Source organism: Megalops cyprinoides, chromosome 16 (assembly GCF_013368585.1).
Source record: "Megalops cyprinoides isolate fMegCyp1 chromosome 16, fMegCyp1.pri, whole genome shotgun sequence".
Lineage (NCBI taxonomy): Eukaryota > Metazoa > Chordata > Actinopteri > Elopiformes > Megalopidae > Megalops > Megalops cyprinoides.
The window spans coordinates 24504219-24527460 of NC_050598.1; the positions used below are offsets into that span (position 1 = coordinate 24504219).

Consider the following 23242-nt stretch of genomic DNA (forward strand, 5'->3'; position numbering starts at 1 on the left):
CCCCCTCCTTACAACGCAAGGCATCTTTTGGGCAAAACTGGCCAAGCACTTAGGCCTGTGACATTTCTGCAGGGGTCATAAGCCCTGGTGGCCCTTTCGTGATTCTGCTAATGGCCTTGTGTTACAAGACAGTTTCCTCACCAACCGAATCTGAAGTGCGGTTAAGAGCTGGCAGACACATCGCCAAAGTGCCAGACACCAAGAAGCTCTACTGGGAAGCCACAACAGAGCAGGGTAGAGCTTTTTATAAGGTTGTTTAATGCAGAGGAAAGAGGTGGCGTGAGGCAGAGCGTCAGTGTTTTGGGAAGTTGTGTCATATGTTTTGGAACAGTGAGACATTCTTCTGCTAAGTCAGCGGGCGCATTCTGCGGCGTGCCAGTAATCAAATCAGTGGACCGACGCCTTCTCCACAAGAGGCTGCCCTGGGCCTCTCGTCACTTCAGACACAGGTGTTGTTTGAATGAAAAACAATGCTCAATGACAGTTTGGTTCGTGAGCAAGAGAAAAGTCCCATAAGGACAGTTCAAACAAGCACTGCAGGTAGCACAGCATCTGCATGTAAAACGCCACCGCCAGCACAAGAACCACTTGCACCACAGTACAATACAATAAAATAAAAATAATAACAAAAGTAACAAAAACATTTAAGACGGTCACAGTTTCATACAGTAGATTGCTGAGTGGCTGAGTGTTTGCTCTCCGTAATCTGTACGGAGATCTCGAACAGAAGCCATTCGTGCTGTGGCCTAGTTACTGACCTAGTTAACAGCAAAGGTTTTGAAAAAGACATTTTATGAGTTTCTCCTTCTCAATGTGTTAGTAATGAGTTTTCAACAGCAAAAAAAAAAAAAAATCAGTGAATGCTGCACTGTGATGTCACTGTGACATCACAGTGAGTCCTCACTTATCAGTAGTAACATTCCATTCCTTGGACCATCTGACAGGAGCTAACATCCTAACATTATACAATGTAGACCTTTAATCTTCCAGTGCAATCACACAATGGCAAGAACAAACCAACAAAAGCCTATAAAGGTTTCCACTTTCTGAACATATGATGTACCACTGGCATGACATATACCGTATGCCGGCTTATTCTAGCATTGAGTATGAGGTGCCAGAACACTTTAATATCCACTAATGAACAATAGGTGCAGCAGTACCGCTAACAACAGCTAAGATATTAATGCAGTTAGGTGTGTTTGATCTCGTTCAGTGCATTTGCTATATATATTATGATGAAGTGAACGGAAAATATAGTTCATTCTGGCAGCTGTGAAAAAAAAAAATTACCCAATAAAGAGCAAGGCTTGTGACCCAAAAATTGCTGGTTCATTTCAGGGTAGGGCACTGCTGTTGTACCCTTGGGCAAGGTACTTAACCTGAGTTGCCTCAGTAAATATCCTTGATGACACGTAAAACTATAAGCTATGCAATTCACTCTGGATAAGAGCATCTGCTCAGCAAATTGTAATGTAATGTAATTCTGCTGGCAGGGAAGTGGATTAAGGGATTCAGGTAATGCGTAGTGATGTAACGGAGCTGTAAGTTAAAATGCTCAACATTAAAGAGAAGCATGCTGCAGACTTCAGACCTGAAAGGTTTTGATTGTGACCACTAAGTGGTCACTGAAAACCGCAGAACTGATCAACTCACTCATTAAACTTAGGAAACCTGAATTGTCTTCCACTGGATTCAGGAGGAAGGAGAGAAGAACGAAGATTATAAAAGGGTTAACATACGGGATGCAACTAAAATTTATACGACCTCTGACATAATCAATGACGACTCTCAAATATCACCCCCTCACTGTCCTCAGGTCCTAAGCAGCACATAAAACCTTGATGCTCATTGGTAGATTGTCTGGTCCATTTCAAAGTGCTCAGTCATCTCAAAGTTCACCATCAGAAACATCCCTCGACATGCTTTTTGTCAAAGGATGGAGTCTCAGCTTGTTTCAAAATCACATTCAGTAGGAGAACACACTCCCAGTTTGTAAGGTTCATTAAGGTAAACAAAAAAAATCTGGCAGGCAGCATCAGTTCAGCTTTTTTTTGTCCCAACAGCCCTTACTGCAACCTGTCTTTAGTGTCATACACTGCAAATTTCTTCGAACCCAAGGACACACATGCCCACTCACAAGTGAAAACATATCACAGAGGGCTCATTGAGGGAGAAAATCCAGCTAATGTGTGCGGATTTCATAATGAAATAGTGGGGTCACATGTTCAAACAGGACAGTAATGCCACATATCTGGGAAGTACCTTTCTGGGTCAGCAAGCAACGCAGAAGAACCATTTAGACGTGATATAGTCAAAGCTCTGCATTGGGGTGGAGATTCTGGGGGAAGTTCTGCACGGCAATGACCTGAAGCGATGGGAAAGAAACACAGGGAGCGCACTGACAGTGCCTGTGGAGAACAGCGCCCTCTGCTGGCCACCTTGCGCCAGTCCCTCTCCACGTACCATCTACTCACTGCCGGGTCAGCAGTGTTCCGACGCCCAGTGTAAGCGCGCCGCCTTTCACTGCCCCCAGCACCCCTGCCAGGGGATGCGGTCAGGCCGTGACCCCCTGATGTTCTGAGGGCCGCCTTCACTCTTCGTCACCACCCATAAGGAACCCCAGGATGAAATCAATGGCTCTCTGACGGTCCTGCGTCGACTGCTTGCCAACCAGGTTGGGTGGGGGTCTGATAAGGAGGCTGGCGAACAAGGTAGCTGTCGGGGGGGGGGAGGAGAGACACGTAAAAACAGAACACTGGAATTTGGAACACTGAAAACATTTAGAGCACTTAGAACACTTAGAACATTTCAAAGCAGCATGGAGGTGGTGGCTGCAAAGCTTTACGTGGGAACTGACCTATGTGGTTGGCAGTGAGGTTGTTTTTGTGGGAGTGCTTGAGCAGCTCTTTGAGGAAGCTCATGAGGTAGCTGAACACGTTGCGGTGAGCCCGAGGCAGCTGGGAGACGAGCTGCAGATTGGCACGAAACAGGAGCAGGGAAATAAACGCCCACCCACGGATATCAGAGTACAGTATACAGGTGTTCCATTTTTGATCCACACTCTATCACCTACATAAACATGCCCCTGGACAGCAAATATACAGCTTCCAATGATGCGTGAGGTTATTATTCAGGAGCAATATTATCAAAGATCTGCACTCAATTCAATTTTATTTCAATGACCACATTTTAGTCTCATGTTAATCACATGTTAATCTCATGTTAACATGACAAATCTAACAGTAACATACATAAATAATATTTGAAAATATGTAAATATGTAAAAGCTTACCAAACAGCAATGAAAATTAATAAGCTATGACAATAGCGTATATATAGAGTAATTGCATATTATTGTCAAAGACTGTTCTGGGGTTTGATGACAGTGGCAAAATCACAGAAAAACAGATAACATATAAAAAGGATTCAATCATTTGCTCATAAGTGTTGCTTGGCAGTCACTGAGGTCAGTGCTGCAGGCAGGGCACCTGTCTGCAGAGGCGGCTGTCATATGAGCACTCCAGGCAGCGCTGGTACAGCTCGTAGCACACCACAGGCTCCGGCAGGGCCTCCAGGAAGATCAACAGGGCCTCCGCCACAGAGTGGTTACAGCCAGCTGGGAGGGGGCACGGTCAGGGAGCAACACAGGGAGACATGTGGAGCAACAACCAACAACAACAGAGCAGACAGCAGAGAGAGAGACAAACAGAAACAGAGAGACAGGCAGAAAGAGAGAGAGAGACACAGAGACAGAGAGGGAGAGAGACAGAGAGAGAGAGAGAGACACAGAGAGACAGACAGAGACACAGAGACAGAGACACAGAGAGAGAGAGAGAGAGAGACAGAGCGACAGAGAGAGAGTCAGAGAGAGAGAGACAGACAGACAGATAAACAGACAGAAAGAAATGGAGACAGACAGACATACAGCAGACAGAAAGAAAAGGAGACAGACAGAAAGAAAGGGGGACAGACAGAAAGAAAGGGAGACAGAGAGAGTGGGAGAAAGCAAGGGAATGCGGGGTAAATGCAACACAAAGGATACAGAAGAGGGGGGGAGAGAGAGACAGATTGAGAAAATGAGAGGAAAAAAGAAATAATACAACAACAACAGCAACACAGCTGAGACAGGGAGATGGGGAGGAAGACTGAGGGGGGAAAAAAAGAAAAAAAACTGAGGGAAAGACACATAATACCGGCACACCCAGACCCTTGGGGTGGGTGGAGAGCAAGTGAAATAAAAGGAGTACACTGAATGAGGGAGGAACAGAAAAGAGCTCAGGAGAGAGACGGAAGACAGGAGAGACACCGAGAGAAGGATTATGTGCAGGAACCACAGAAAGAGGACAGGAAAAGTGAAAGCTGATGCAACCAATTACAGCTACAGCCATCTGCCCTGAGCTAAGGGGCATTCTGCCAAGACACTTCCACACGGTTACAAGAAACTCCGTTTATAGGATTCTAGCTGACTTAATGGATCATGTTTTGTAACTGCACACTGTCTTAGGGATTACTTGTACTTACTTTCTTCTTTTTGTGAGAGGCTGCCAAAAAACTATTAAGGGTTCAAGTACATTTAAAAAAATATATATAGTTACATCAAACCCTTGCACCTTGACACAAACTCACTGACCCACTTTATACAAAAGCAGTAGGAACACGTGCTAATTTCACAAAGCAACACCAAGAGGGTTTGTCTCTACCAATAACACACCCAGGGGCACAGAACGCCCTGTGTGTTTGGGTCAATACTGAGGCAACCCATCGAAGTTCTGTAAGTTGGCTGAAAGTCTACAGATCCTGAAGTGGGGTAAGAGAGCAAGGATACGGATGGTGTCAGTTATGCTGGTGTCCAGGCAGTCTATAATATTCTGCAGCTCCTCCTGTAGACCTGGTGTCTGGAAGAGGTCCTCCTAGAGTGAAGGGCACGAGGAAGAGAGAAATGAGGTCTTATCCACCTTATCACAGACTGGCAGTGGGCCTGACATTGCCCTCTGAGCTCACCTGTTGACAGGACTTGGTAAACAGGTGGTTCACCAGCAGCCACACCTCCTTGGGTATCCTCAAGGGCCTGTCCTCGGTTCCCGAGTCTTCCACCAGGAGGAAGCTCACACGACAGTCCTCCTGATTCAGTGCACAGAAAAGCCTGACATTAGATACGAAGCTGGACATGAACAGGTTAGCCAGAAGGCACAAATGCCAAAGAGCTATTTGATTTCTGTGACACACACTGTCACACATGCACCATGCTGTGTGGAGTTTATTATAGTAATGTGGTTAGCCAGTTAAGGGCTGTAAAAGTCACAAATAGCTACAGGAGAACTCTATTTGTGTCCTATGATCTTTGATACATTAAGCTAAACTTGACTGCTGAAGAAGAAACACTTTACAAAAATGTAGAAACTTTTTGACTAACAACATCCAGTATGGATTGCGTTGCAAATGACAAGATGGTCGAGGGAAGGAATGCTGAGATTTTCCTTTGTTCTTTTTCAAATACAATAAAAATGGAAGCCCTCCTCACTTTGTGTACATGAAACTGTGACATACACTATCAAGGGGGAAATACAACAACAGGGCGGTGCAGTTAAGTAGAGAAAATTCTTCATCAAAAACAAGCTTAATTCTACTGGCGCACACCTACAAATCACTTTCCAGATTCTTCCACAGAGATTACTTCACCATAATAAATTAGAATCAAATGAATCAGTGGCTTGGACAAGGGCCATCCCACACTGAGCCGTCCCGATCACACTTTTCCAGGCGTGTGAAAGTGCATCCCTGAGAACACAGAGCAGAGGCCAAAAATAACCCCCGCAGCGGAGCTAGATACACAGGCGGAGGAAACATGAGTGGGAAACCGACAGTGAAACACACCCTGAATAAATGTGGTGAGGGAGGCTGGAAAATCTCTTTCCATCCACTGCGCTATCTGTCAGCCATGCACAGTGAGTGATTTCCTTCCCTGCAAAGCTGTTCTCAAGAAACCAGGGGCGTGGAGCGGCAGGGTGAAAAGATGACAAGGTGATGACAGACGACGAGAACCCAGGCCCCGTGTTAACGGCTCTAACAGAACACCGGCGTCACGCGAAACGGGGATTCCAGGTGGTCGCGGCTCACTGCACCGCTACAAAGAGCACCCGAATCACCGCACAAATTACTTTAATTAGGCCTTCAGTGAAAAGTTCTGTCTTAGTGACCGTTAACCAGCTCAGGCAAGGAACGGCGCACAGGATTAAAACTGAGCGAGATGCCAATGCTGTTGGGATCGGTGGAGCAGACTGCATTAATTCTGGGGTGGGAAGAGGAGGCTACAGTCCCAGAATGCACTGTGGAGGTGTCTCCATAGGGATGTGGTGGGAGGCTACTCACTCTAACCACTTCCACTGTGTTTAGAGTCAAAAAGACACACTCCACACAACAGCACTGTGTTACAACACAGATCTTGGGTAAGAAATTCCAGTTCTCAAGAGCGAAGGGTTTTCATTTTAACCTTAGCTTTTAAGTATTTTATTAAAAACCTTACCCTCTAAAGAAATTACAGCGAAAGTGGTCACATATTGAGGTGCGCAGTTAGAGAGTTATATGGATGTCACAGACTCACTACCCTGGGATCATACTGAATTTTTACCTGTTCTGTGGAGCTTTCTTCTCCCTGAGCACCAAGAAGCCCAGACAGTGAGTGATTGAGAGGCAGTAATCAAGGAGGGAGGAAAGGGAAAAGAGAAAGGAAGAAGGACATGATCACTGAAGACTCAGACTGAAGACGGGAGACTGAAGAGCACGCCACTCTTTTTAAATGCGCCGAAATTTCCAGTAAATGGGTCATCACTCAGCTCCTTCAAACTGCTGGTAAGAGCCAGTTGTGAGGAAGAGGAAAGAAGAGACTGAACTAATGCCAGCTCTAAGGCTATTTATCCCTTCCTATTATTAACCAGCGAGTCAGCTCTTTCAAAACACCATTGTATTTTTTTCAAAGAATAATCTAATTCAACAGGAAATACTCCACTCACTCCAAACGGAAAAATAAACACAAAGATATTTCAGGTTCCTCCCATGGTCTGCGGTAAATCCATTCTTAAATGCCTCTGGTTAGAGAACACCACTTCCTCATTCCATTGGTCACTGTGGCACTCTTCACTAAGAGCCTACATTCTAAAAATACCCTACCTTCTTCAGTGAGAAGATCCCTCCCCGCCTACCACGCGTTAATAGGAAAGTGTGTGTGTGTCTGCCTGCGGCCTACCTACAGGCTGTGAGAGAGACAGAAGTAAGACACAAACAGCCCCAGCTCTAGTCACTATTTTCTTGGGCACGGCAGGCTGGCATTGCTGGCCCTTAATTATGCGCGATCTCCTCACTGCTACGCAGACGCGTTCCTTCTATCATTTGCATTCCGCTGTGGAACCCTGACCGGGACCGCCCTGTGCGTGTCTGTGATCTGTGGACCGCTCACGGGTGCCACCTCACCAGGTCGATGAGCTTGGTGACGGGGATCTCGCGGATGGGCTTCTTCATGCGGCACAGGGCCTCCAGGGAGGTGCCGAAGCAGCTGGGCAGGTAGTTGCCGCTGATGGTGAGGAAGAAGTCCTTGCCTCGGTCCAGGTGCAGCACCAGGATGTCCTCGATGGAGTCTTCCCTGGAGTTCAGCAGGGTGACGGTGTCCTTGTCGACGAGCACCTGCAGGTAGATCTCCAGCTGCTCGTCTGTAACGAGACACGGGAGACGGTTGCCAGGTTACATCACGGCAGTCAGTCACGCCTCCATACTGTGCAACTGAAAGCTGCAGGCTTTCCAGAAGCCAGGGAAACTCTCCATCCACTGTGTGTGAGTGCCCGGCCGTGTCGCCGACTCACTTGGCTCCAGGATGCCACTGCAGGGCTCCGCCCGCAGCCAGGGCTTGCAGTAGTGGGTATCGTTGAGTTTAGGGATGAAGGCGAAGTGACAGGGGACCTGCCCGTTGTTGGTGATCATGAAGCGCTCTCTCTGCAGCTGGCAAAACTTCACATTCTCAAAGACAAACTGCAGGAGAACAGGACAGGCGAGAGATGAGAGAGAGGAGCAATTCAGAAACACACACACACACACACATACACACAGAAACAAGCACACACACTCAGTACTGAAATCTGAAACATATTCAACAGCAGCATTCATCAGGTATTAAATGGCACTGTGCAGACCGTTGGAATGCTAAGGAGGAGCAAAAACTATACCAAACTGTACATACTGTACACTGCATAATTATGTGGAATAAAAATGAATCAACTGCTTGTATGCAATAGCTTAATGTCTGACGTAGAAGAGCACACTCATTTCTTTTTCTTCTCCTGGCCAACGGCGTCCTGCTTAACCAGTTTAAGGCTTTCACATGTCACTAAACCCTACCGTACATCTTGTGATGATCATTACAAGACCTCTTGCATTTGATCGTACCTCTTTTTTTTCCCCTAACACACCGAGCTCGCTCACGGCATCGGTCAAAGCAGAGCTGCACTGAAACTTACTGATGGAGGACAAGCAGGAAAGCTGTACCGAGGTGGAGAAAGAATAACAGGCGCAGATATAAAAATCAATGCTCTGGATTGGCGTCTCTCCACTCACCTCCCTTCGAGACAGCGACAGGGACGGCAGGAAGTCGTTCTCCATCCTGTCCATCACGCGCACAATCTCCTCAAAGACCTCCTTCTGCCGGTGCTCGTTCACAACCTTCACCTGTCAGACAGAGGCGTGCCTAATCACACCGACAGATCCTGCACTGAACAGCATGCCGTGAGCCGGCAGACGGGCACGGGTGTGAAAGCAAAAGCAATTAACACGCATCTCAGCCCAGCTGTCTCTTCTGTGTGTACGACAGTACGTACTTTGCAAATTAGCCCAGCATTTATTTACTTTCTTATTGTGGAGCAATGCCACTCCAACACGATGCACTAAACAAACTCCCAGTGTCTGTGTACAGACATTTTTCTGCGATTCACAGAATTCTAGAACTAGACAGGAAGCCCTGCCCTTCCAAAGCCCTACAGCAAGGGTCCACCCATTTTCACCTGCAGTCCATCAGCAGCAGAATCTACTCCAAACTTCTGTGCCCCTCCCAAAGATTCTCGTTCTTAAATGGGTTCCTCCAACATTGATCAGGACTACATTTGAACTTTTAGGCTGAAAACTGAAAAGACCTTGCTCTCAGCTGAGAACTACTGTCTCATTGTGGAACTGTACACATCCTGTCCCCGTACTGTCGCTATACTTACTGTATGCACTTTTGCATGTCGCTTTGGATAAAAGCGTCTGCTAAATAAATAAATGTAAATGTAAAACTAAACCATGTTTTTACACAAACCAGACAATGACCAGTTAGGGTTGTACCCATATTCAGGGTATTACAGCTGCTTTTAAACTTTTCTTGTTATTAGGTAGTGTTTGTAGTGTTATTATGCAGTCCTTATTTCACGTATTTGCACCTCTTAATTCGTACTGCGTCTTTAAACTATATTTCATGCTCTAGCATCTACTAATGGGTGAACCATCAGATTAATGATAAATCAATCAAATAAATATGATTCCTGCCCTTTGTGTCACACTCGACATTTATCTTCTACCTAGCATACAGGTCAAACAGAATGAGGTATCACTGTTGATCTACACAAACAAAGTGTAAACAAAATGTATCAGGCATCACTAGACAATTAGGACTGCTGTGCACCTGTGTTGACGCGTCTTACCCCTATGCTGAAGAGGGCGCTCACGGGCTTGTGGTCACTGGTCTGCAGCTCCATGTGGCTCCGGTAGTGGAGCTGCTTGACTCCACTCCCCCTCCACAGGATCCGGTCACACCACGCCGGGACACGGCACTTCCCGCTACAGACAACACCACGGAAACGGCGATAAGGGAGAGGGAGGAGTCAGACTGTGGCTCAGACATGGCTGCTGACATGTATGCTCTGACTCCAGTGCCTTATATGCAATTAATCATTTTGGTAAGGTATTTCACAATGTATGCAGAAGAAGACAACGGTCAAAAGGTGACCGAAACATTAGTTATTTCCATTACAACCGTGTGTGTGTGTGTGTGTGTGTGTGTGTGTGTGTGTGTGTGTGTGTGTGTGTGTGTGTGTGTGTGTGTGTGTGTGTGTGTGTGTGTGTGTGTGTGTGCGTGTGCGTGTGTGTGTGCGTGTGTATGTGTTTTACTCATATCTTCCACTCTACAGTCTCTCCAAACCCACATGCCTGCCTTATTGCTTAATAGATGCACATCAGAAACCTGCAACCACTTCTATCTGCATTTTTAACCCTTAATCATTCACTGCAATTTAACTACAGAAATTCACCGATTCCAGCTTAGGGGAGAAAGGTTGGAGCAAAAACAAGGGTACGCTGGAGCCAGGCAGTGAAATCGTGTTTGACACCTAATGGGCCTGGAAGCCGACAAGGCAGGTGCAACAGCAGATCAGCTCTGGTGGGAAGGAAACTATTAAGACACGGCTACACAACCACTCCACCTCACACAAGGTAGCACAGTTCCACGCTGACCCATAGACTCAGAGATCAGCCTCAGTACCTGGAGTCCCACCGGTCTGTTTTGGGGTCGTATTTGTATGTGGGTTTGAAGTTTATCTCTCCCTCCGTGAAGTCAATAAAAGCTTTCTGCGTCGTCCTTTGGACGTTGAGCTCAAAAAAGAACAACAAATGCACACTTATAGATACTATTTTAAGAGATAGAGGAACTACTCCACTACAGTGTTAAAAATAGCAATTCTTTCACATCATAAACAAGTCCCTAACAAAGAGGGAACTTGTTTCTTTACTCTGTTCAACAGTATTGGGCATAAAGGCCCAGCTCAGAAGAATTGTGGTTTATGAATTACAGTTAACTTGTGGTTTTGTATTCAATAGGGAAATTGCTTTTAATGAAGAGCCAATATTTTTTTAAATTCCCATTAAAGGAAACTAACAAGGGAATCTACAATCAAACCGGGCTGAGAGAGCACAACTCACCTGGTCATACTCCAGCAACTTCTTCAGCTCATTCCGGGAGATGAGGCATTTCACTTCGGCTGCATTGTACATAAACAGGCGGTAGTTCAGATCGCCCATCCAAATTACTACACTGGAGAAGGGTTGGAGAAGTAATGGATAATGTCACCATATAGGAGGCACCAGTGTAGTTCAGTATACAAGCGGTATAAAAATCATAAAATCATAATGTTATCAGACATTGCTAGGAAACTCTACAGCTGAGCCTCCTGAGCTGGCCTGTTCTTTTTTTTTTTTTTTGGGAAGTGGAGGATGGCTTACTCATGTTTTGTGATGCTGAGTGGGGGGTAATCCAGCAGGCTGAAGCTCATGCGGCCGCAGATGTCCTTGTAGTCCTGGTTCCGGCGCTCAAAATCTTCCACGTGTGCCGCCAGGTGAGAGTTCACGATGCAGAAGCTGGTGTTGTGGAACACAAACCGCACTGCCACGCCCCCTTTGTTCCCCTAGAAACACACATTTCATCACTCTGTCAACAGAGGGTGGGGAAACCTAGCGTGTAGTCTACATATACAGCAATGGGCTGCAGTGAGGAGGAAGCTTGAGGTAGAGAATGAAAGTGAAATAACAAAAAATGTAAACCACTGAATAATGCATACAGTAAGTCTGCATTCATAAACTTTTTTTACACTAAACTGTGCATACTGATTACAGGCATACCATTTCTACAGAACAGCAAGGGTCAAAGTTAATCGGGCGTTCTAATCAGGTGAACACGGTGTGACATTTCGTGAATGTAAGGCGTTGCACATGCGCACCATTTTACCCATGATGCCTGTGCCCACAGTCTCAGCTGCCACCTGTCTGATGTGATTCTTGTGCTTACTGTTGACAAACACCACCAGCATCATGCCCACCAGCCGGACGGTGCGCACCTGCAGACAAGACAAGCGAAAAGGAGAAAGTTCTGAACAACCGATGACACTAACATCTACAGCATCGTGGACACCCGTTGCTATCAAATGCAATACATAACTCATTAACAAAGCTTTTTAAAGCGTGTAAGTGGAGGACAAAATAACAGCTTTATAATCTGCACCCACTGTGCACTGAACGGGGGCATGCTCTCTGAAAACAAAAATCAGCAGTCTGAAATACATCCAATCATTTAATACACAGTTTCAAATGGAGCTTGAAATTAATTTCAGGTTTTCTGAGAAGTGGGTAATTATTGGGAAGTCAACCCTAGGGAAGGTATTTAACGGAATGCAAGCATTAAGTGTATGACTGCTATTTTGTCTAACAAACCATTAGAGACTATTAACACCAGCGGGGGAGATGTGATCTTAAAACAGTGGGAAGATCTTAAAACAGTGTGTCGAAATGGTGTGGTTCAAGTTTCAGTGTATTATATGGAAAGACTGTGCCTCCCACGCACACGCTTATACTTGGCTTTAGGATGTAGGCTCCTTTCCACTGCCTCCACCCACAGCTGTTCCTTGGAGGAGTCAAGATAGAAGAAGGCCTCGGTACTCAGGTCCAGCTCCTGGAATCTGGGGGGCCAAAGATGTCACATGTCAAGTAAGACCATGGTTCACAGGAAACCACAACACGACCACATATTCTGTAAATGATCACGTCTACAAAAATGGGAACTGTGGCAAATAAGTTTCAATATGCAAAGGGCCATTATGAATCATAGCTCAAAAATGCTCTTTTTGCAACTCGGCAGCACTTGACTCTTGTCTTTGACCCTGATCTTGATGCTGACCCTACGGCGTAGACATCTGGTGGTTCTGGGTCACAGCAAAGCCAGGGCTGCAGACTGCTATCAGGGGACTGGCCATTCACATTCCAAGTGCCTGTGAAGAACCTGCAAAACAGAACAGAGGCCATCATCCAGACACACATATACACACATAAAACCGCACAGAGCAGTACCCATCATACAATACACACACACACACACACACACACACACACACACACACACAAAACACACACAAAACACAGAGCCAGGTCCACCCTACAGACATATACACACAGAGCACACAGGGCACCATGACAACCTGTATAAAGCCACAGAGGGTTAAATTAAATGCAGACACACAACGCACGCAGTCTCACACACAAACACACACACTCTCTTTCCCATGCTACTGCATTAATCAGTGCACTCCACTTCCTGTGTAAGGACATTGTGCCTTACCTATAGTCATGTATGTCCACATACTCTTTCTCCTTCCTGACCATGCGGTGTTTGATAATCCCCTCCCTCTGGCTGGCCTGATTGGAGAACACGTTCCGCCTCATGGGGCCGGAGGCGGGCCTGTTGTTCCAATACACGGTGCCCTTCACAGCAGGCCTGCTTCTGTGAGGTCATAATCATCATCATCATCGCATCACATGTAGTTCTGCAGCAGCTCCTCTCATACAAGATAAGACAAGAGGCTCAGAGAACCTCTGCCTCACAGACTTCACTTCAACAGGATTAAAAACCCTGTACATATTTCTGTGAGAAATTAAATCACACAGATTGTGTTTGGCTGGATGTAACAACCAGTTATATACCTGCCTAGCAAAGGCCACTGATATGGACCCTAATTCTGTGCTTGCAGAAAAATGTGGGTCACAATTATTTCAACAATAAAAATTGTGAGTTAAAAATATTCAGAGGTCAAATGATTCTAGTAGTAGTATTACTCACACATTATTTGCAGGGGTGAGGACAGGCCCCTCTCTACCCTGAGGGACTTTTATTCTGTCCCTGGGGGGCAGTCTAGGTGGAGGGGTGAAGGAGGGGGTGTGGGATTTCTCACGGGGTGGCAGAGGGGGCACCGGAGGCGGGTCACGTGAGGGGGTGATACGGTTCTGCAGGTTCTTCTTCTCCTCCACTTTCAGCGCATGGTTGAAATTTTCCTCAAAGCCAAAGTCCGAAGCCAGGGAAAGGGCTGGGTCTCTCGTGTCTGCTGAGAGAGACGGGGACAGTCAACAGACCTCTTTAACACTCCCCCTCTGCTGCTCGAAAAGGCACAGGTACTCCCATCGGTAAAAGAGACAGGTAAGAATCAGGGATTGCCCCCAGGCTCTCTACACACCTGTGCTAGGCCGGATTGGCTCAATGCTGGGGTTCAGAGGAAGGAACATGGCAGTCACTGGGGGCTTGCTGCTGGGAACCACTGGGCTGGTCGCTTTGGTGACGCCTTTCTGTGGGGGTGCAGGAGCTGGCCGCACATGGGGTGTGGGAGTGAGGGGGACCATCTCTCTGGGCAGCAGGGTTTTCGACACAGCTGAAACAAAGCAACCTCTACTGAAATGGCTGGACTGAATGAGTCATTCAGCAAGGAAGCACCCTTGAAGCCTTTGTCTAATCTGCATTCTGAACCAGCGAGTAGAATTACACATTTTCCATGGCTTCTGAGAACTAAACACAATGTGTATCTCACCACTAGTCAGGATGGAAACAAAGACACATGCGGTAACTTCCTCACTGTCACTGCACTGGAGATAAATGAGTATGTCACTCCTAATTCAATGAGGATTTAGAAGCTTTTGCTCAAAAAAGCTTCCTGCACAACATATTGTTTGCTTGCATACAGTGAAAACCCTACCCTTAGTGACCTTGTGTCTGAATATCTGTGTCAAATCTTGTCAAACACCCAGCACCGGAAAACTCAAAACTTAAAATAAACCTGTGCCCAGTACAGTCACGTCTTCAGCCTCCCCAAGACCCCTGAGTACATATTTTGTTTGAACACTTGTAAACTGTAACATGAAGACATCAAACACACAGACACACTCTCTCTCACACACACACACACACACTCACACACACACTGCACTCAGCAGGGCTCTCTCGCTCTCTCGCTCTCTCTCTCACACACACACACACACTGCACTCAGCAGGGCTCTCTCGCTCTCTCTCACACATGAACACAACCAGAGCACACAGAGTATGCAGTCAACCTGCACATACACAGAGTACTGAAATTATGTAAAATGCAAAGTGCAAAGTGATTGATATTATTTAAATATACAAAGCTCTTAAAATAAATGTCAGAAGTACAATCTAGCCACAACGTACCAGTATCAAGTTTTCCCAAATATATTCTATACTATATTCAATCTGGTGGAGTATTTTATTTTAGCTGTTTTCATCTTTTGAGATTAGTCAATAATATTGCATATTGTCAGAAAGTGATGGGCGGCAGTGTAGCATGGTGGTTAAGGAGCAGGACTCGTAACCGAAAGGTTGCCGGTTCAATCCCCGCTGGGACACTGCTGCTGTACCCTTGGGCAAGGTACTTAACCCACAATTGCCTCAGTAAATATCCAGCTGTATAAATGGATAACATTGTAAAGAGCTGTAACCTATGTAAGTCGCTTTGGATAAAAGCGTCTGCTAAATGAATAAATATATATATATATAAATATATATATCATACCATTAATCCAAGAATCCAATCCATCAATCCAAGATGCTCTGGATCTCCTTACATTGAGTAAATCAAATTATGAGGAAACACTCAGTGCAGAATGATAATAAACCTAACCCTCTTTTTTTGACGTAACCAACTGAAGCTATGGGGAGCAGCGTAACCGGAACCAACCGGCACATTTTCTTAAAACACAACTGCTAGTATGGTGCCGCCATCAAAGTCACCACCCCACACTACGTATATCACACGCTTTCCACATACCACAGATATGGGCTATCCCCTATACAAAGCAAATAACGAGCAGGACAAAGGCCGGGGCAGGTCACGTAACAATAGTGCTGCCATACAGGTTTGAAGGTGGAGGCTAAGAAAAGCGCCTCACTAACGTAAGAAGACTCACTTCCACCCTCCACGCGTGCTGAGGGCTTTGTTAAGCAATGCCTGAATGCGCCAGAAAACGGCCAAGTGAACACGTCATCAACAACTGGAGGGACAGGTTTTTCGACAGAGGCACTCAGCATGATGGAAGCATGAAGTTTCACTCCCCGTGAGCAAACGTGCTGAATGTATTGACATTGCATTATACTGCCGTCATTTAGCAGAGGGTCTTATCCAGAGTGACATACATAGGTTCCGATTTTCACATGTTGTCCATTTATACAGCTTGATATTTAGTGAGGCAATTCTGGGTTAAGTACCTTGCCCATGGGTATAGCAGCAGTGCCCCAGCAATGAATCAAACCTGCAACTTTTCGTTAACTGTTTCTTTTCCCTGTCATCATCTAGGGAAACAGTCTTGTGATTCTGTAACAGAGTGCCACTTAAACAGTCTCATAAGAACGCGTGCTGTTCCTTAATTTGCTCCTTATTTGGCATGAAAATGAAGTGCACTAAATTGTCCCAAATACAATCCCACTGAATTCTATTCCCAAACTATCAGCATGTAACCTCTCCCTGTTGCAGGAAGTAAGAATTTATCGGACAATGACTGGTAACAATTCAGCCTTTTTTAATCATGAGCATTCCAAGCATGTTTAGGAGCTGTTCTGGACCAACTCCTCCTAGTGTATTTTTATATGATGTTATTATTCCTTAAGATTTAAGATGATATTGACTGTATTCTCTTCAACGCTGCTGTTCTCTGTCTGCAGCTCCCAGCAGGTACAGAAAGGTAGTTTGAGCCTCTTTTCTGTTTGAATGTGGGTTTGTATGAACAGTGGGTGTGCCTTCCCAGTGGCATCTGAAGCATGGTTAAACAGACGCAACGCATATTTTCAAAGTATCAATGCAGAGCAAGGGCCAGTCACCTTCACCATGACAGTAGCTTTGTGATTTAATGCAGGGCTTTCACTGAAATATATGACTTCCAGTGCAACTGAAGGTTTCTGTAAAAGCCAGGGTGGTACTGCCTTAAGGCTGACGGTGGCATGAGGACCAGAGAGCCTGGTCACTGTTGTGTGCTTGAGCTGTCCTTGGTCGGTGAGTAGGTGTCCGGAGAGGTGACCAGAGCAGATGACCAGTGCGTGTCAGGTATGTGTCAAGCTACACCGCTGCTTTAACACTGAGTGACCACAGATCTTTACCTGAACTGTTCCGCAAACAATCCAACAACATGAGGGGCCACCAAATCTGATTAATAACGGATATGTGATAAGCGAACAATAACGATGAATAATTCCAGCAGATTGTGCTGGCAGCCGCAATGTGGACCTCACCTTGCTGTTTGGCCCTCTTCAACTGCGCAAAGAAGGCGTGGCTGCGCTCATCGTCCAGCAGCTCCAGCAGCAGCTCTGGGGCGCGCTCACCTTGCACCCGCACACGCAGGGGAGCTGGAGTAGGGGAGACACGCACGCACGCACGCACGCACGGACACACACACAAACACAGATATACACACACACACACAAACACAGATACAGATACAAACACACAGATATACACACACACAAACACAGATACAGATACACACACACACACACACACACACACACACACACACACACACACAGATACACATGCACACACGCAAACACAGATACAGATACACAACAAAGTTTACTTCAACCCCAGGCAACACTCAGCCAGCATTGTACAATACTTGCGACCTGCATACTGAAGCATGCAGGTCTGCCTGTGGAACCCAAACAGCATACCGCTTGAATACTATAGGATGCTATACAACAGAAGCATTGATACAACATTGATATCAGCAACAAGTCAATGTCAATGGCAACATTAGGTTAACAGCACTGTCTGAACAACTGACAGGTCTTATCATTACACTGTTGCCAAAATACTGTTCTCAAAGCACTGTATAATGACTGCTATTATCTAACAACAGAGATAAAATGAAGTGCTTTTCTTTCCCCAGAACACAATTTAAGTATTAATTATACAGCCACAGTCTGGAGACATAAAACCACCCATTTATCACAGTATTTTATGAAACACTGACAGAACGTTTTGTGCTATTGTAGCAATAAATGTAGCAAACTTCTGAAATGCACTACTCACAGTTAATGGGGATATCAATGAGAAGAGCCTCTTCAGCCTCTGAAACAAAGCATTATTTGAGGGGGAAAAAAAAGAGAAATGGTAAATAAATGCAACTCAGGGATCAAACACAAGAGCGCTCTATTCTACAGGATTGTTTTACTTTTTTGTTTCAGTTAAAAAGAGACTGACATCTTCACAAAAATGAAAATCTTAAATAAATGTTGGGATGCAATGAAAGGGGAAAAAAAATCTCAGCTCCCTGGATAACTGAAATTACCCATGAATAAATGTCTGCTACTGCTGCTGAGAACTCTGCCTCTCAGAACTGACCAAAAACATTTAAAACTCCATGACTGCAGGCTCTGATTTCTGATCAGGCTCTGATGTCTCTACTCTGACAGTCACCTCAGTATTCATCACCATCATTAACCTTTTCTTCACAGCCCTCAGGATTATCAGCACCATTTTCTTCACAGTTGTTGGCATCTGATAAAAAGTTCACAGAGGAGCTCCAGGCTCTGGACTTACCCCGCACCAGGTGGAAATGGCTGTTAATGGGTATGGATAGCTGAGGCACTGGACTTGTGACGACAGCATCAGGGTTGGCTAGAACACCCAACCTGCAACAGCCGAGTATTAACATTTATGTATCTATACAGGACAATTTTAGAGGACACTGACCGTCACCACTTAACTTTCACAAATTCACAGATAAAAAGGAAAACATACACACATGCCATTTCCTCAGCACTGAACAGAAAGCATACATCTGCACAATGTCTGCTGCCAAAAGTGTAAAAGTCCTGCAGACTAGGTTTACACTGGGGTACTCTCACTTAGTGGTCTCAACAAGGAGCTTGATATTAGACCCTTTCTTGAACTTAATAGCAATAGAACCATCAGGGATTTTTTTCTTAATCTAAAAATTTTAAATGCAATTCATAAAGTGAAATTTACTCTTACTAACATGAAAACTCTGCTGTATGTGACATAATTAAACAAGGTCTCCTGGGTAATTTTGGTTAGTTTTAATGCTAGGATATTTGCTTGTTAGCAACACAATTCTCCAACTATCAGATGCTTATGGTTATGTTGCATATGTTCTCATAAATGGTTCTGCTTGGTGAACCAGAACCGAGAAAATACATCACAGCTAGCTGTTAAATGTTCCTCTTTCCTGTGGTTGAACATTGAATGAAAGAAAAGCCCATGACTTGCAATGTGGGCCACTGCAGGCCATATTTTACCCTATAATGGGAGTACACAGGCCAGGACAGCATGTTTTACAGACACAGCCCCTGTTTCATTTGATTTTCTCAGTAAATTAATGTGAAGTAATACAGTCCTGCAGGAAGTAATTTTGTAACATGCAGTAACTCCCGTATGTGCAAGAGAGATGCACAAAGAGAAAGGTTGAGTAGAGGCGAAACTGAATATTCTTTTATTCAAATATTTAACGATGAGATCACTAATTAATTGATTAGGCCAGAATTAAACACTTGTTAATAACAAAAACAAACAAATACAGCATTTGTCAAAATATTAACAAAGGTGACTCTACAAATCCTGCATATTATCAGAAATAATCTATTGGTTTGCTTTCCTGGGTGGACACATGCTTGAGTGAATGAACCTCTTTGACACTGTTTACACAGAACCAGAGTTTCATACAGAACTTGGATGAAAAGTGCAGGACTCAATTATTTGAATGTTCGATCTTGTGAGACATAGACCACTCAAATATCAAACTAATGGAACTGCACATCCCCAGCTTCTTGTGATGCTCAGCAGGACTACATCTTATTAGAAACTGAAATTAGTTTGGCGTTCCCAGAAAATGTGAATGAAAACCCTGGGGGAACTGTCAGGTGCACATATCAGGCACACCCTGAATTAACAGCCCTTCAAAGCTGATTTATGAATACTTAATACATCCATCCAAATGCTTTCCTGGGTATTATGTTCTATTAGAGCCACCACTGCTTTTAACCGTGCAGACCATAACATTTAGGGCAAATTGCACACGGTTTTAAAAAAATAAATAAATAAATAAATAAAACAAAGGGAAAAAAGACAAAGGAATTAGACAAATGTGATCGTCAAAAAATGAAGTTTATTCTGCAGATGTGCAAAAGTGTAAATATGCCGGGTAAGAAAAAGTAGCATACGTTACAGGACTACCATAAGCGCCAAACAAATTCAACAACTTAAGGAGGATGAAGACATTATTTTGATATTATGCGTTGATTTAAATTACCTCCACAATAAATGGAAAGGAAACAATTTAGACAATTTCCATGGCTGTGGGAAATGGAGATCATCCACAGCAGATATGAATTTAGTCCAATTTCTGCAACTTTTTAGTCTAATTTTAATTGTACCATCTCACTGTGAAGCACTGTAAAATCCACTGACTGGTTAGATTATGACCATTCAATCACACCCACCTTACAAAAGCACATACAAACAACAGGGCAGCTGAAAATCTGAGTAAAGCACCTTGTTCTGTTACAACACCGGTTTCATAAATCCACAGCGTTATGCAACCGTCATGCTCGGACATTCCGCAATGTTCCCCCACTACGCAGTGGCCTGGCCTTTCACGCTACCTAGGTCTCTGGCCAGGTCTTTCACGCTACCTGTTTTTATGCACTATAAAACGTCATATTATATGTTGGATTATATGTAAAGTCCGTTAATGCCAAGATCAATACCAAGGCAAAGGCAAGCTTAAGCATGCTTGTGCTAATACTACACAGTAGAGACCTCTGCATTTTGTAGAAACTCATTGTCAATCAGATAGTCCAGGTCAGGCCAGGCCAGGCCAGGCCAATCTGGTTCACACGGGAAACCTTTTCACAGGTTAAACCTATGACAGGAGTTCCACCTCTCAGTGTTGGTGCAGCACTTTCACTGCGCTGGGAGTTAGTGCTTTAAGTCTGTGGCCTAATTCAGTCACTGTGAACTCTCTGCAGACTGCAGCAGGGCTTAGCGAGTACAGTTCTAATGCGGTTAGGGGTTTGTAGGCATGTGAGTCCCATTAGGTCCAGGGACATGGCTGTGGAATGCAGAGCTGGCTGATAGCTGGAGCTGATCACAGATGCTTGCACTGACCAGCACTGCTCACGCAGCTCCCTCAAAGGCCCTAGTCACTGGCCCGACTCTCAAGCACCCCCAACTCTGACACCCAGCAATTGTGCAAACGCTAAAGCCATTAGCCTCAACAGAGGCACCTGGTGCACAGCAGCGTGCCAGTAGCAGATCTGGGCTCTCCCACCCAAGACTTACGTAAGCAGTCCAAAACATGCCAACCTTTGCCTCGCATTAGCACAAAAAGGGTCCTTGTTTCTGCACTGTAACTTTGCATCGTCACTATTATAAAACATTTGCGTACTACACCTGGAACTTAGCTGTGCCTGTTGCCTGGACTGGCAAGATTTTAACCCTTTAACTGCCGCACAAGGGCTCTCTGTACAATTTGGCACAATGCTGTTATACCAGCCAACAGGATCTACAAGAACACCTATTAGGGAAAGCATCCTTCAGCTTCCGCTGCAAGCCAAGGTTTTTCCCAGTTTAAACTGAATGAAATCCAATGCACTAAATATATTAAAATTGTCTTAATGTAGCAGACAGATGTTCTTCTGGCCTGGGGGATAAGCATGTAAATTAGAAGTCAGCCTTATGACATCATGAATGGGGGCCTTGTTGCGCCACTGCAGCTTGAAGCCCATCATTAGAACAACACAAGATTCCATAAATAGCCCCGTCTACACTACAGGAGGCCTGTCTGTGGGGTCAAACATTAACGAAAACTGAGACAGAAAAGATTGTCTTACAGATAGACTAAAGAATAACATTTGATTAAGGGGGAATCTGGACAGAACTGTAGACTTAACAGGCTTCCAAAAATACTGCCAGCACTGCAAAGTTAACCAGCTGCTGACATTAAACCTGAAGTTGCATGCCCGTCGTTCCACGAAGAAAGGTCGAGCTAAGCCAGAGATGTAAACAGAGGCATACTCACATGTACTCTCCGGAGCGCTCTATTAGCGTCAGCAGGCGAGGCTCCTTGTTCCCGGCTCGGAGCTCCTGTCCTTTCACGGTTTGGACACAACGATTAAGGAATCAGGCGAAGTGAGGCAGAAGGGGAAGACGGAGAAGGTACAAACCACCAACAACAAACCCATTTAGTCTGTGCCAGCACTATTAAAAGAGACAGCGTGCGGTCACCGCTTCTTCGGCCCAGGTTAATTTTATGCTTTCAGTTTTAGTGAGCTTGCCGATTAGCTACATGACTAGGAAAAAAGTATTCCAACGTAACAGGAAGGTTCACAATGGATGTTACAGCATATTAAAACTACCAAGAGCAACAATTTACGACAAACACGCTATACATCAACCACTACTTTTAATACCTGGTTAGTTTATAAATATCGAACTAGATAACATTTGTGTGACGGTATATATATATATTATCTGTTCAAGTGCGTGAAATCAGTAGCTGTTAAGTTTAATTCTGCTGCTGTTCCATTGCTCATAAAATAGCTGACTAATGGATGCTTGGATGACGCATTAACACAGAATAAACTCAAATAGCTTTTGATTTTTACTGTAGCTAACAGCTAACCAAGAGCTAATGACCTGCTACTGAGTCTGAACAATATTCAGACCACAAACGCATATCTAGCTATGCAAGCTAGACCCCCATATCATACCCTAACGTTACATATGTGAACTTATCTAATTATTAACACTCGTCGATGTTGTGGTTAGCTCGGAAGCTAGCTGCAAATGTTTCAGATTATCAGATCCAAAAGGATATTGCTAGACATTTGTCTTCACAAAGTCCAAAGCCCAAAAATGTATCCATCGTCATAAAACTGTGACATTAGCTAGCTAGCTAGCTAAATTTTGCTGTTTGTATCCCTGTCCGTGTTCTTCCTCCTGACGTTTTTTTTTTGACAAGACACCAATCCACCTCTTCCCGATAGTGATCCCGACAGTAGTGTCCGGCCTTCGGGGTGACAGTCGCAGTAGGTTTAGGGGGTCACCAGTCTGTTCGATCCCCCTTGGTTGCGTGTGCACCGCACAGCCGGCTCTCAGTCGAGGTGGCCGGCTACAGCATATGTTCCCCACCCAAGAAGACGCTTTTCTCTTGAGGCGCCGGAGACGGAGTAATTGAATCTGGTCCCGACTGAATGAGTCAAACGCCACACGGTCATCCAATGTCAGCTGTCAAACCAGCCTTTGCTAGTGAGAGAAATGTTCTTGAAATGGGTAAATTATGGTAGCTAGCTGTTTAGCTAGCTGCGAGTAAATCGGTCACATTCACT

The 23242-nt window shown here is 44.9% G+C and overlaps 1 protein-coding gene across 2 annotated transcripts; it reads right to left on the reverse strand.

The window, feature by feature from the left end:
- Nucleotides 1-605: 605 nt before the first annotated feature.
- On the reverse strand, nt 606-23242 carry LOC118790978 (inositol polyphosphate 5-phosphatase OCRL-like). Of its 2 annotated transcripts, none has more exons than XM_036548161.1 (23): nt 22732-23242; nt 21934-22013; nt 18435-18526; nt 17925-17963; nt 17126-17239; nt 14070-14261; nt 13679-13937; nt 13181-13342; nt 12743-12844; nt 12410-12524; nt 11790-11906; nt 11296-11477; nt 10996-11107; nt 10559-10668; nt 9723-9858; nt 8605-8715; nt 7857-8022; nt 7471-7706; nt 5005-5124; nt 4829-4913; nt 3492-3619; nt 2861-2972; nt 606-2718 (listed from the first exon to the last, which is right to left on the reverse strand). In XM_036548161.1, exons 1-23 carry the CDS (start codon nt 22783-22785, stop codon nt 2594-2596), a joined length of 2949 nt encoding a protein of 982 aa, XP_036404054.1. In that variant the 5' UTR covers nt 22786-23242; the 3' UTR covers nt 606-2593. The 2 variants fall into 2 exon arrangements, with proteins under 2 accessions (XP_036404054.1, XP_036404053.1); XM_036548160.1 differs by having other exon boundaries at nt 13679-13940.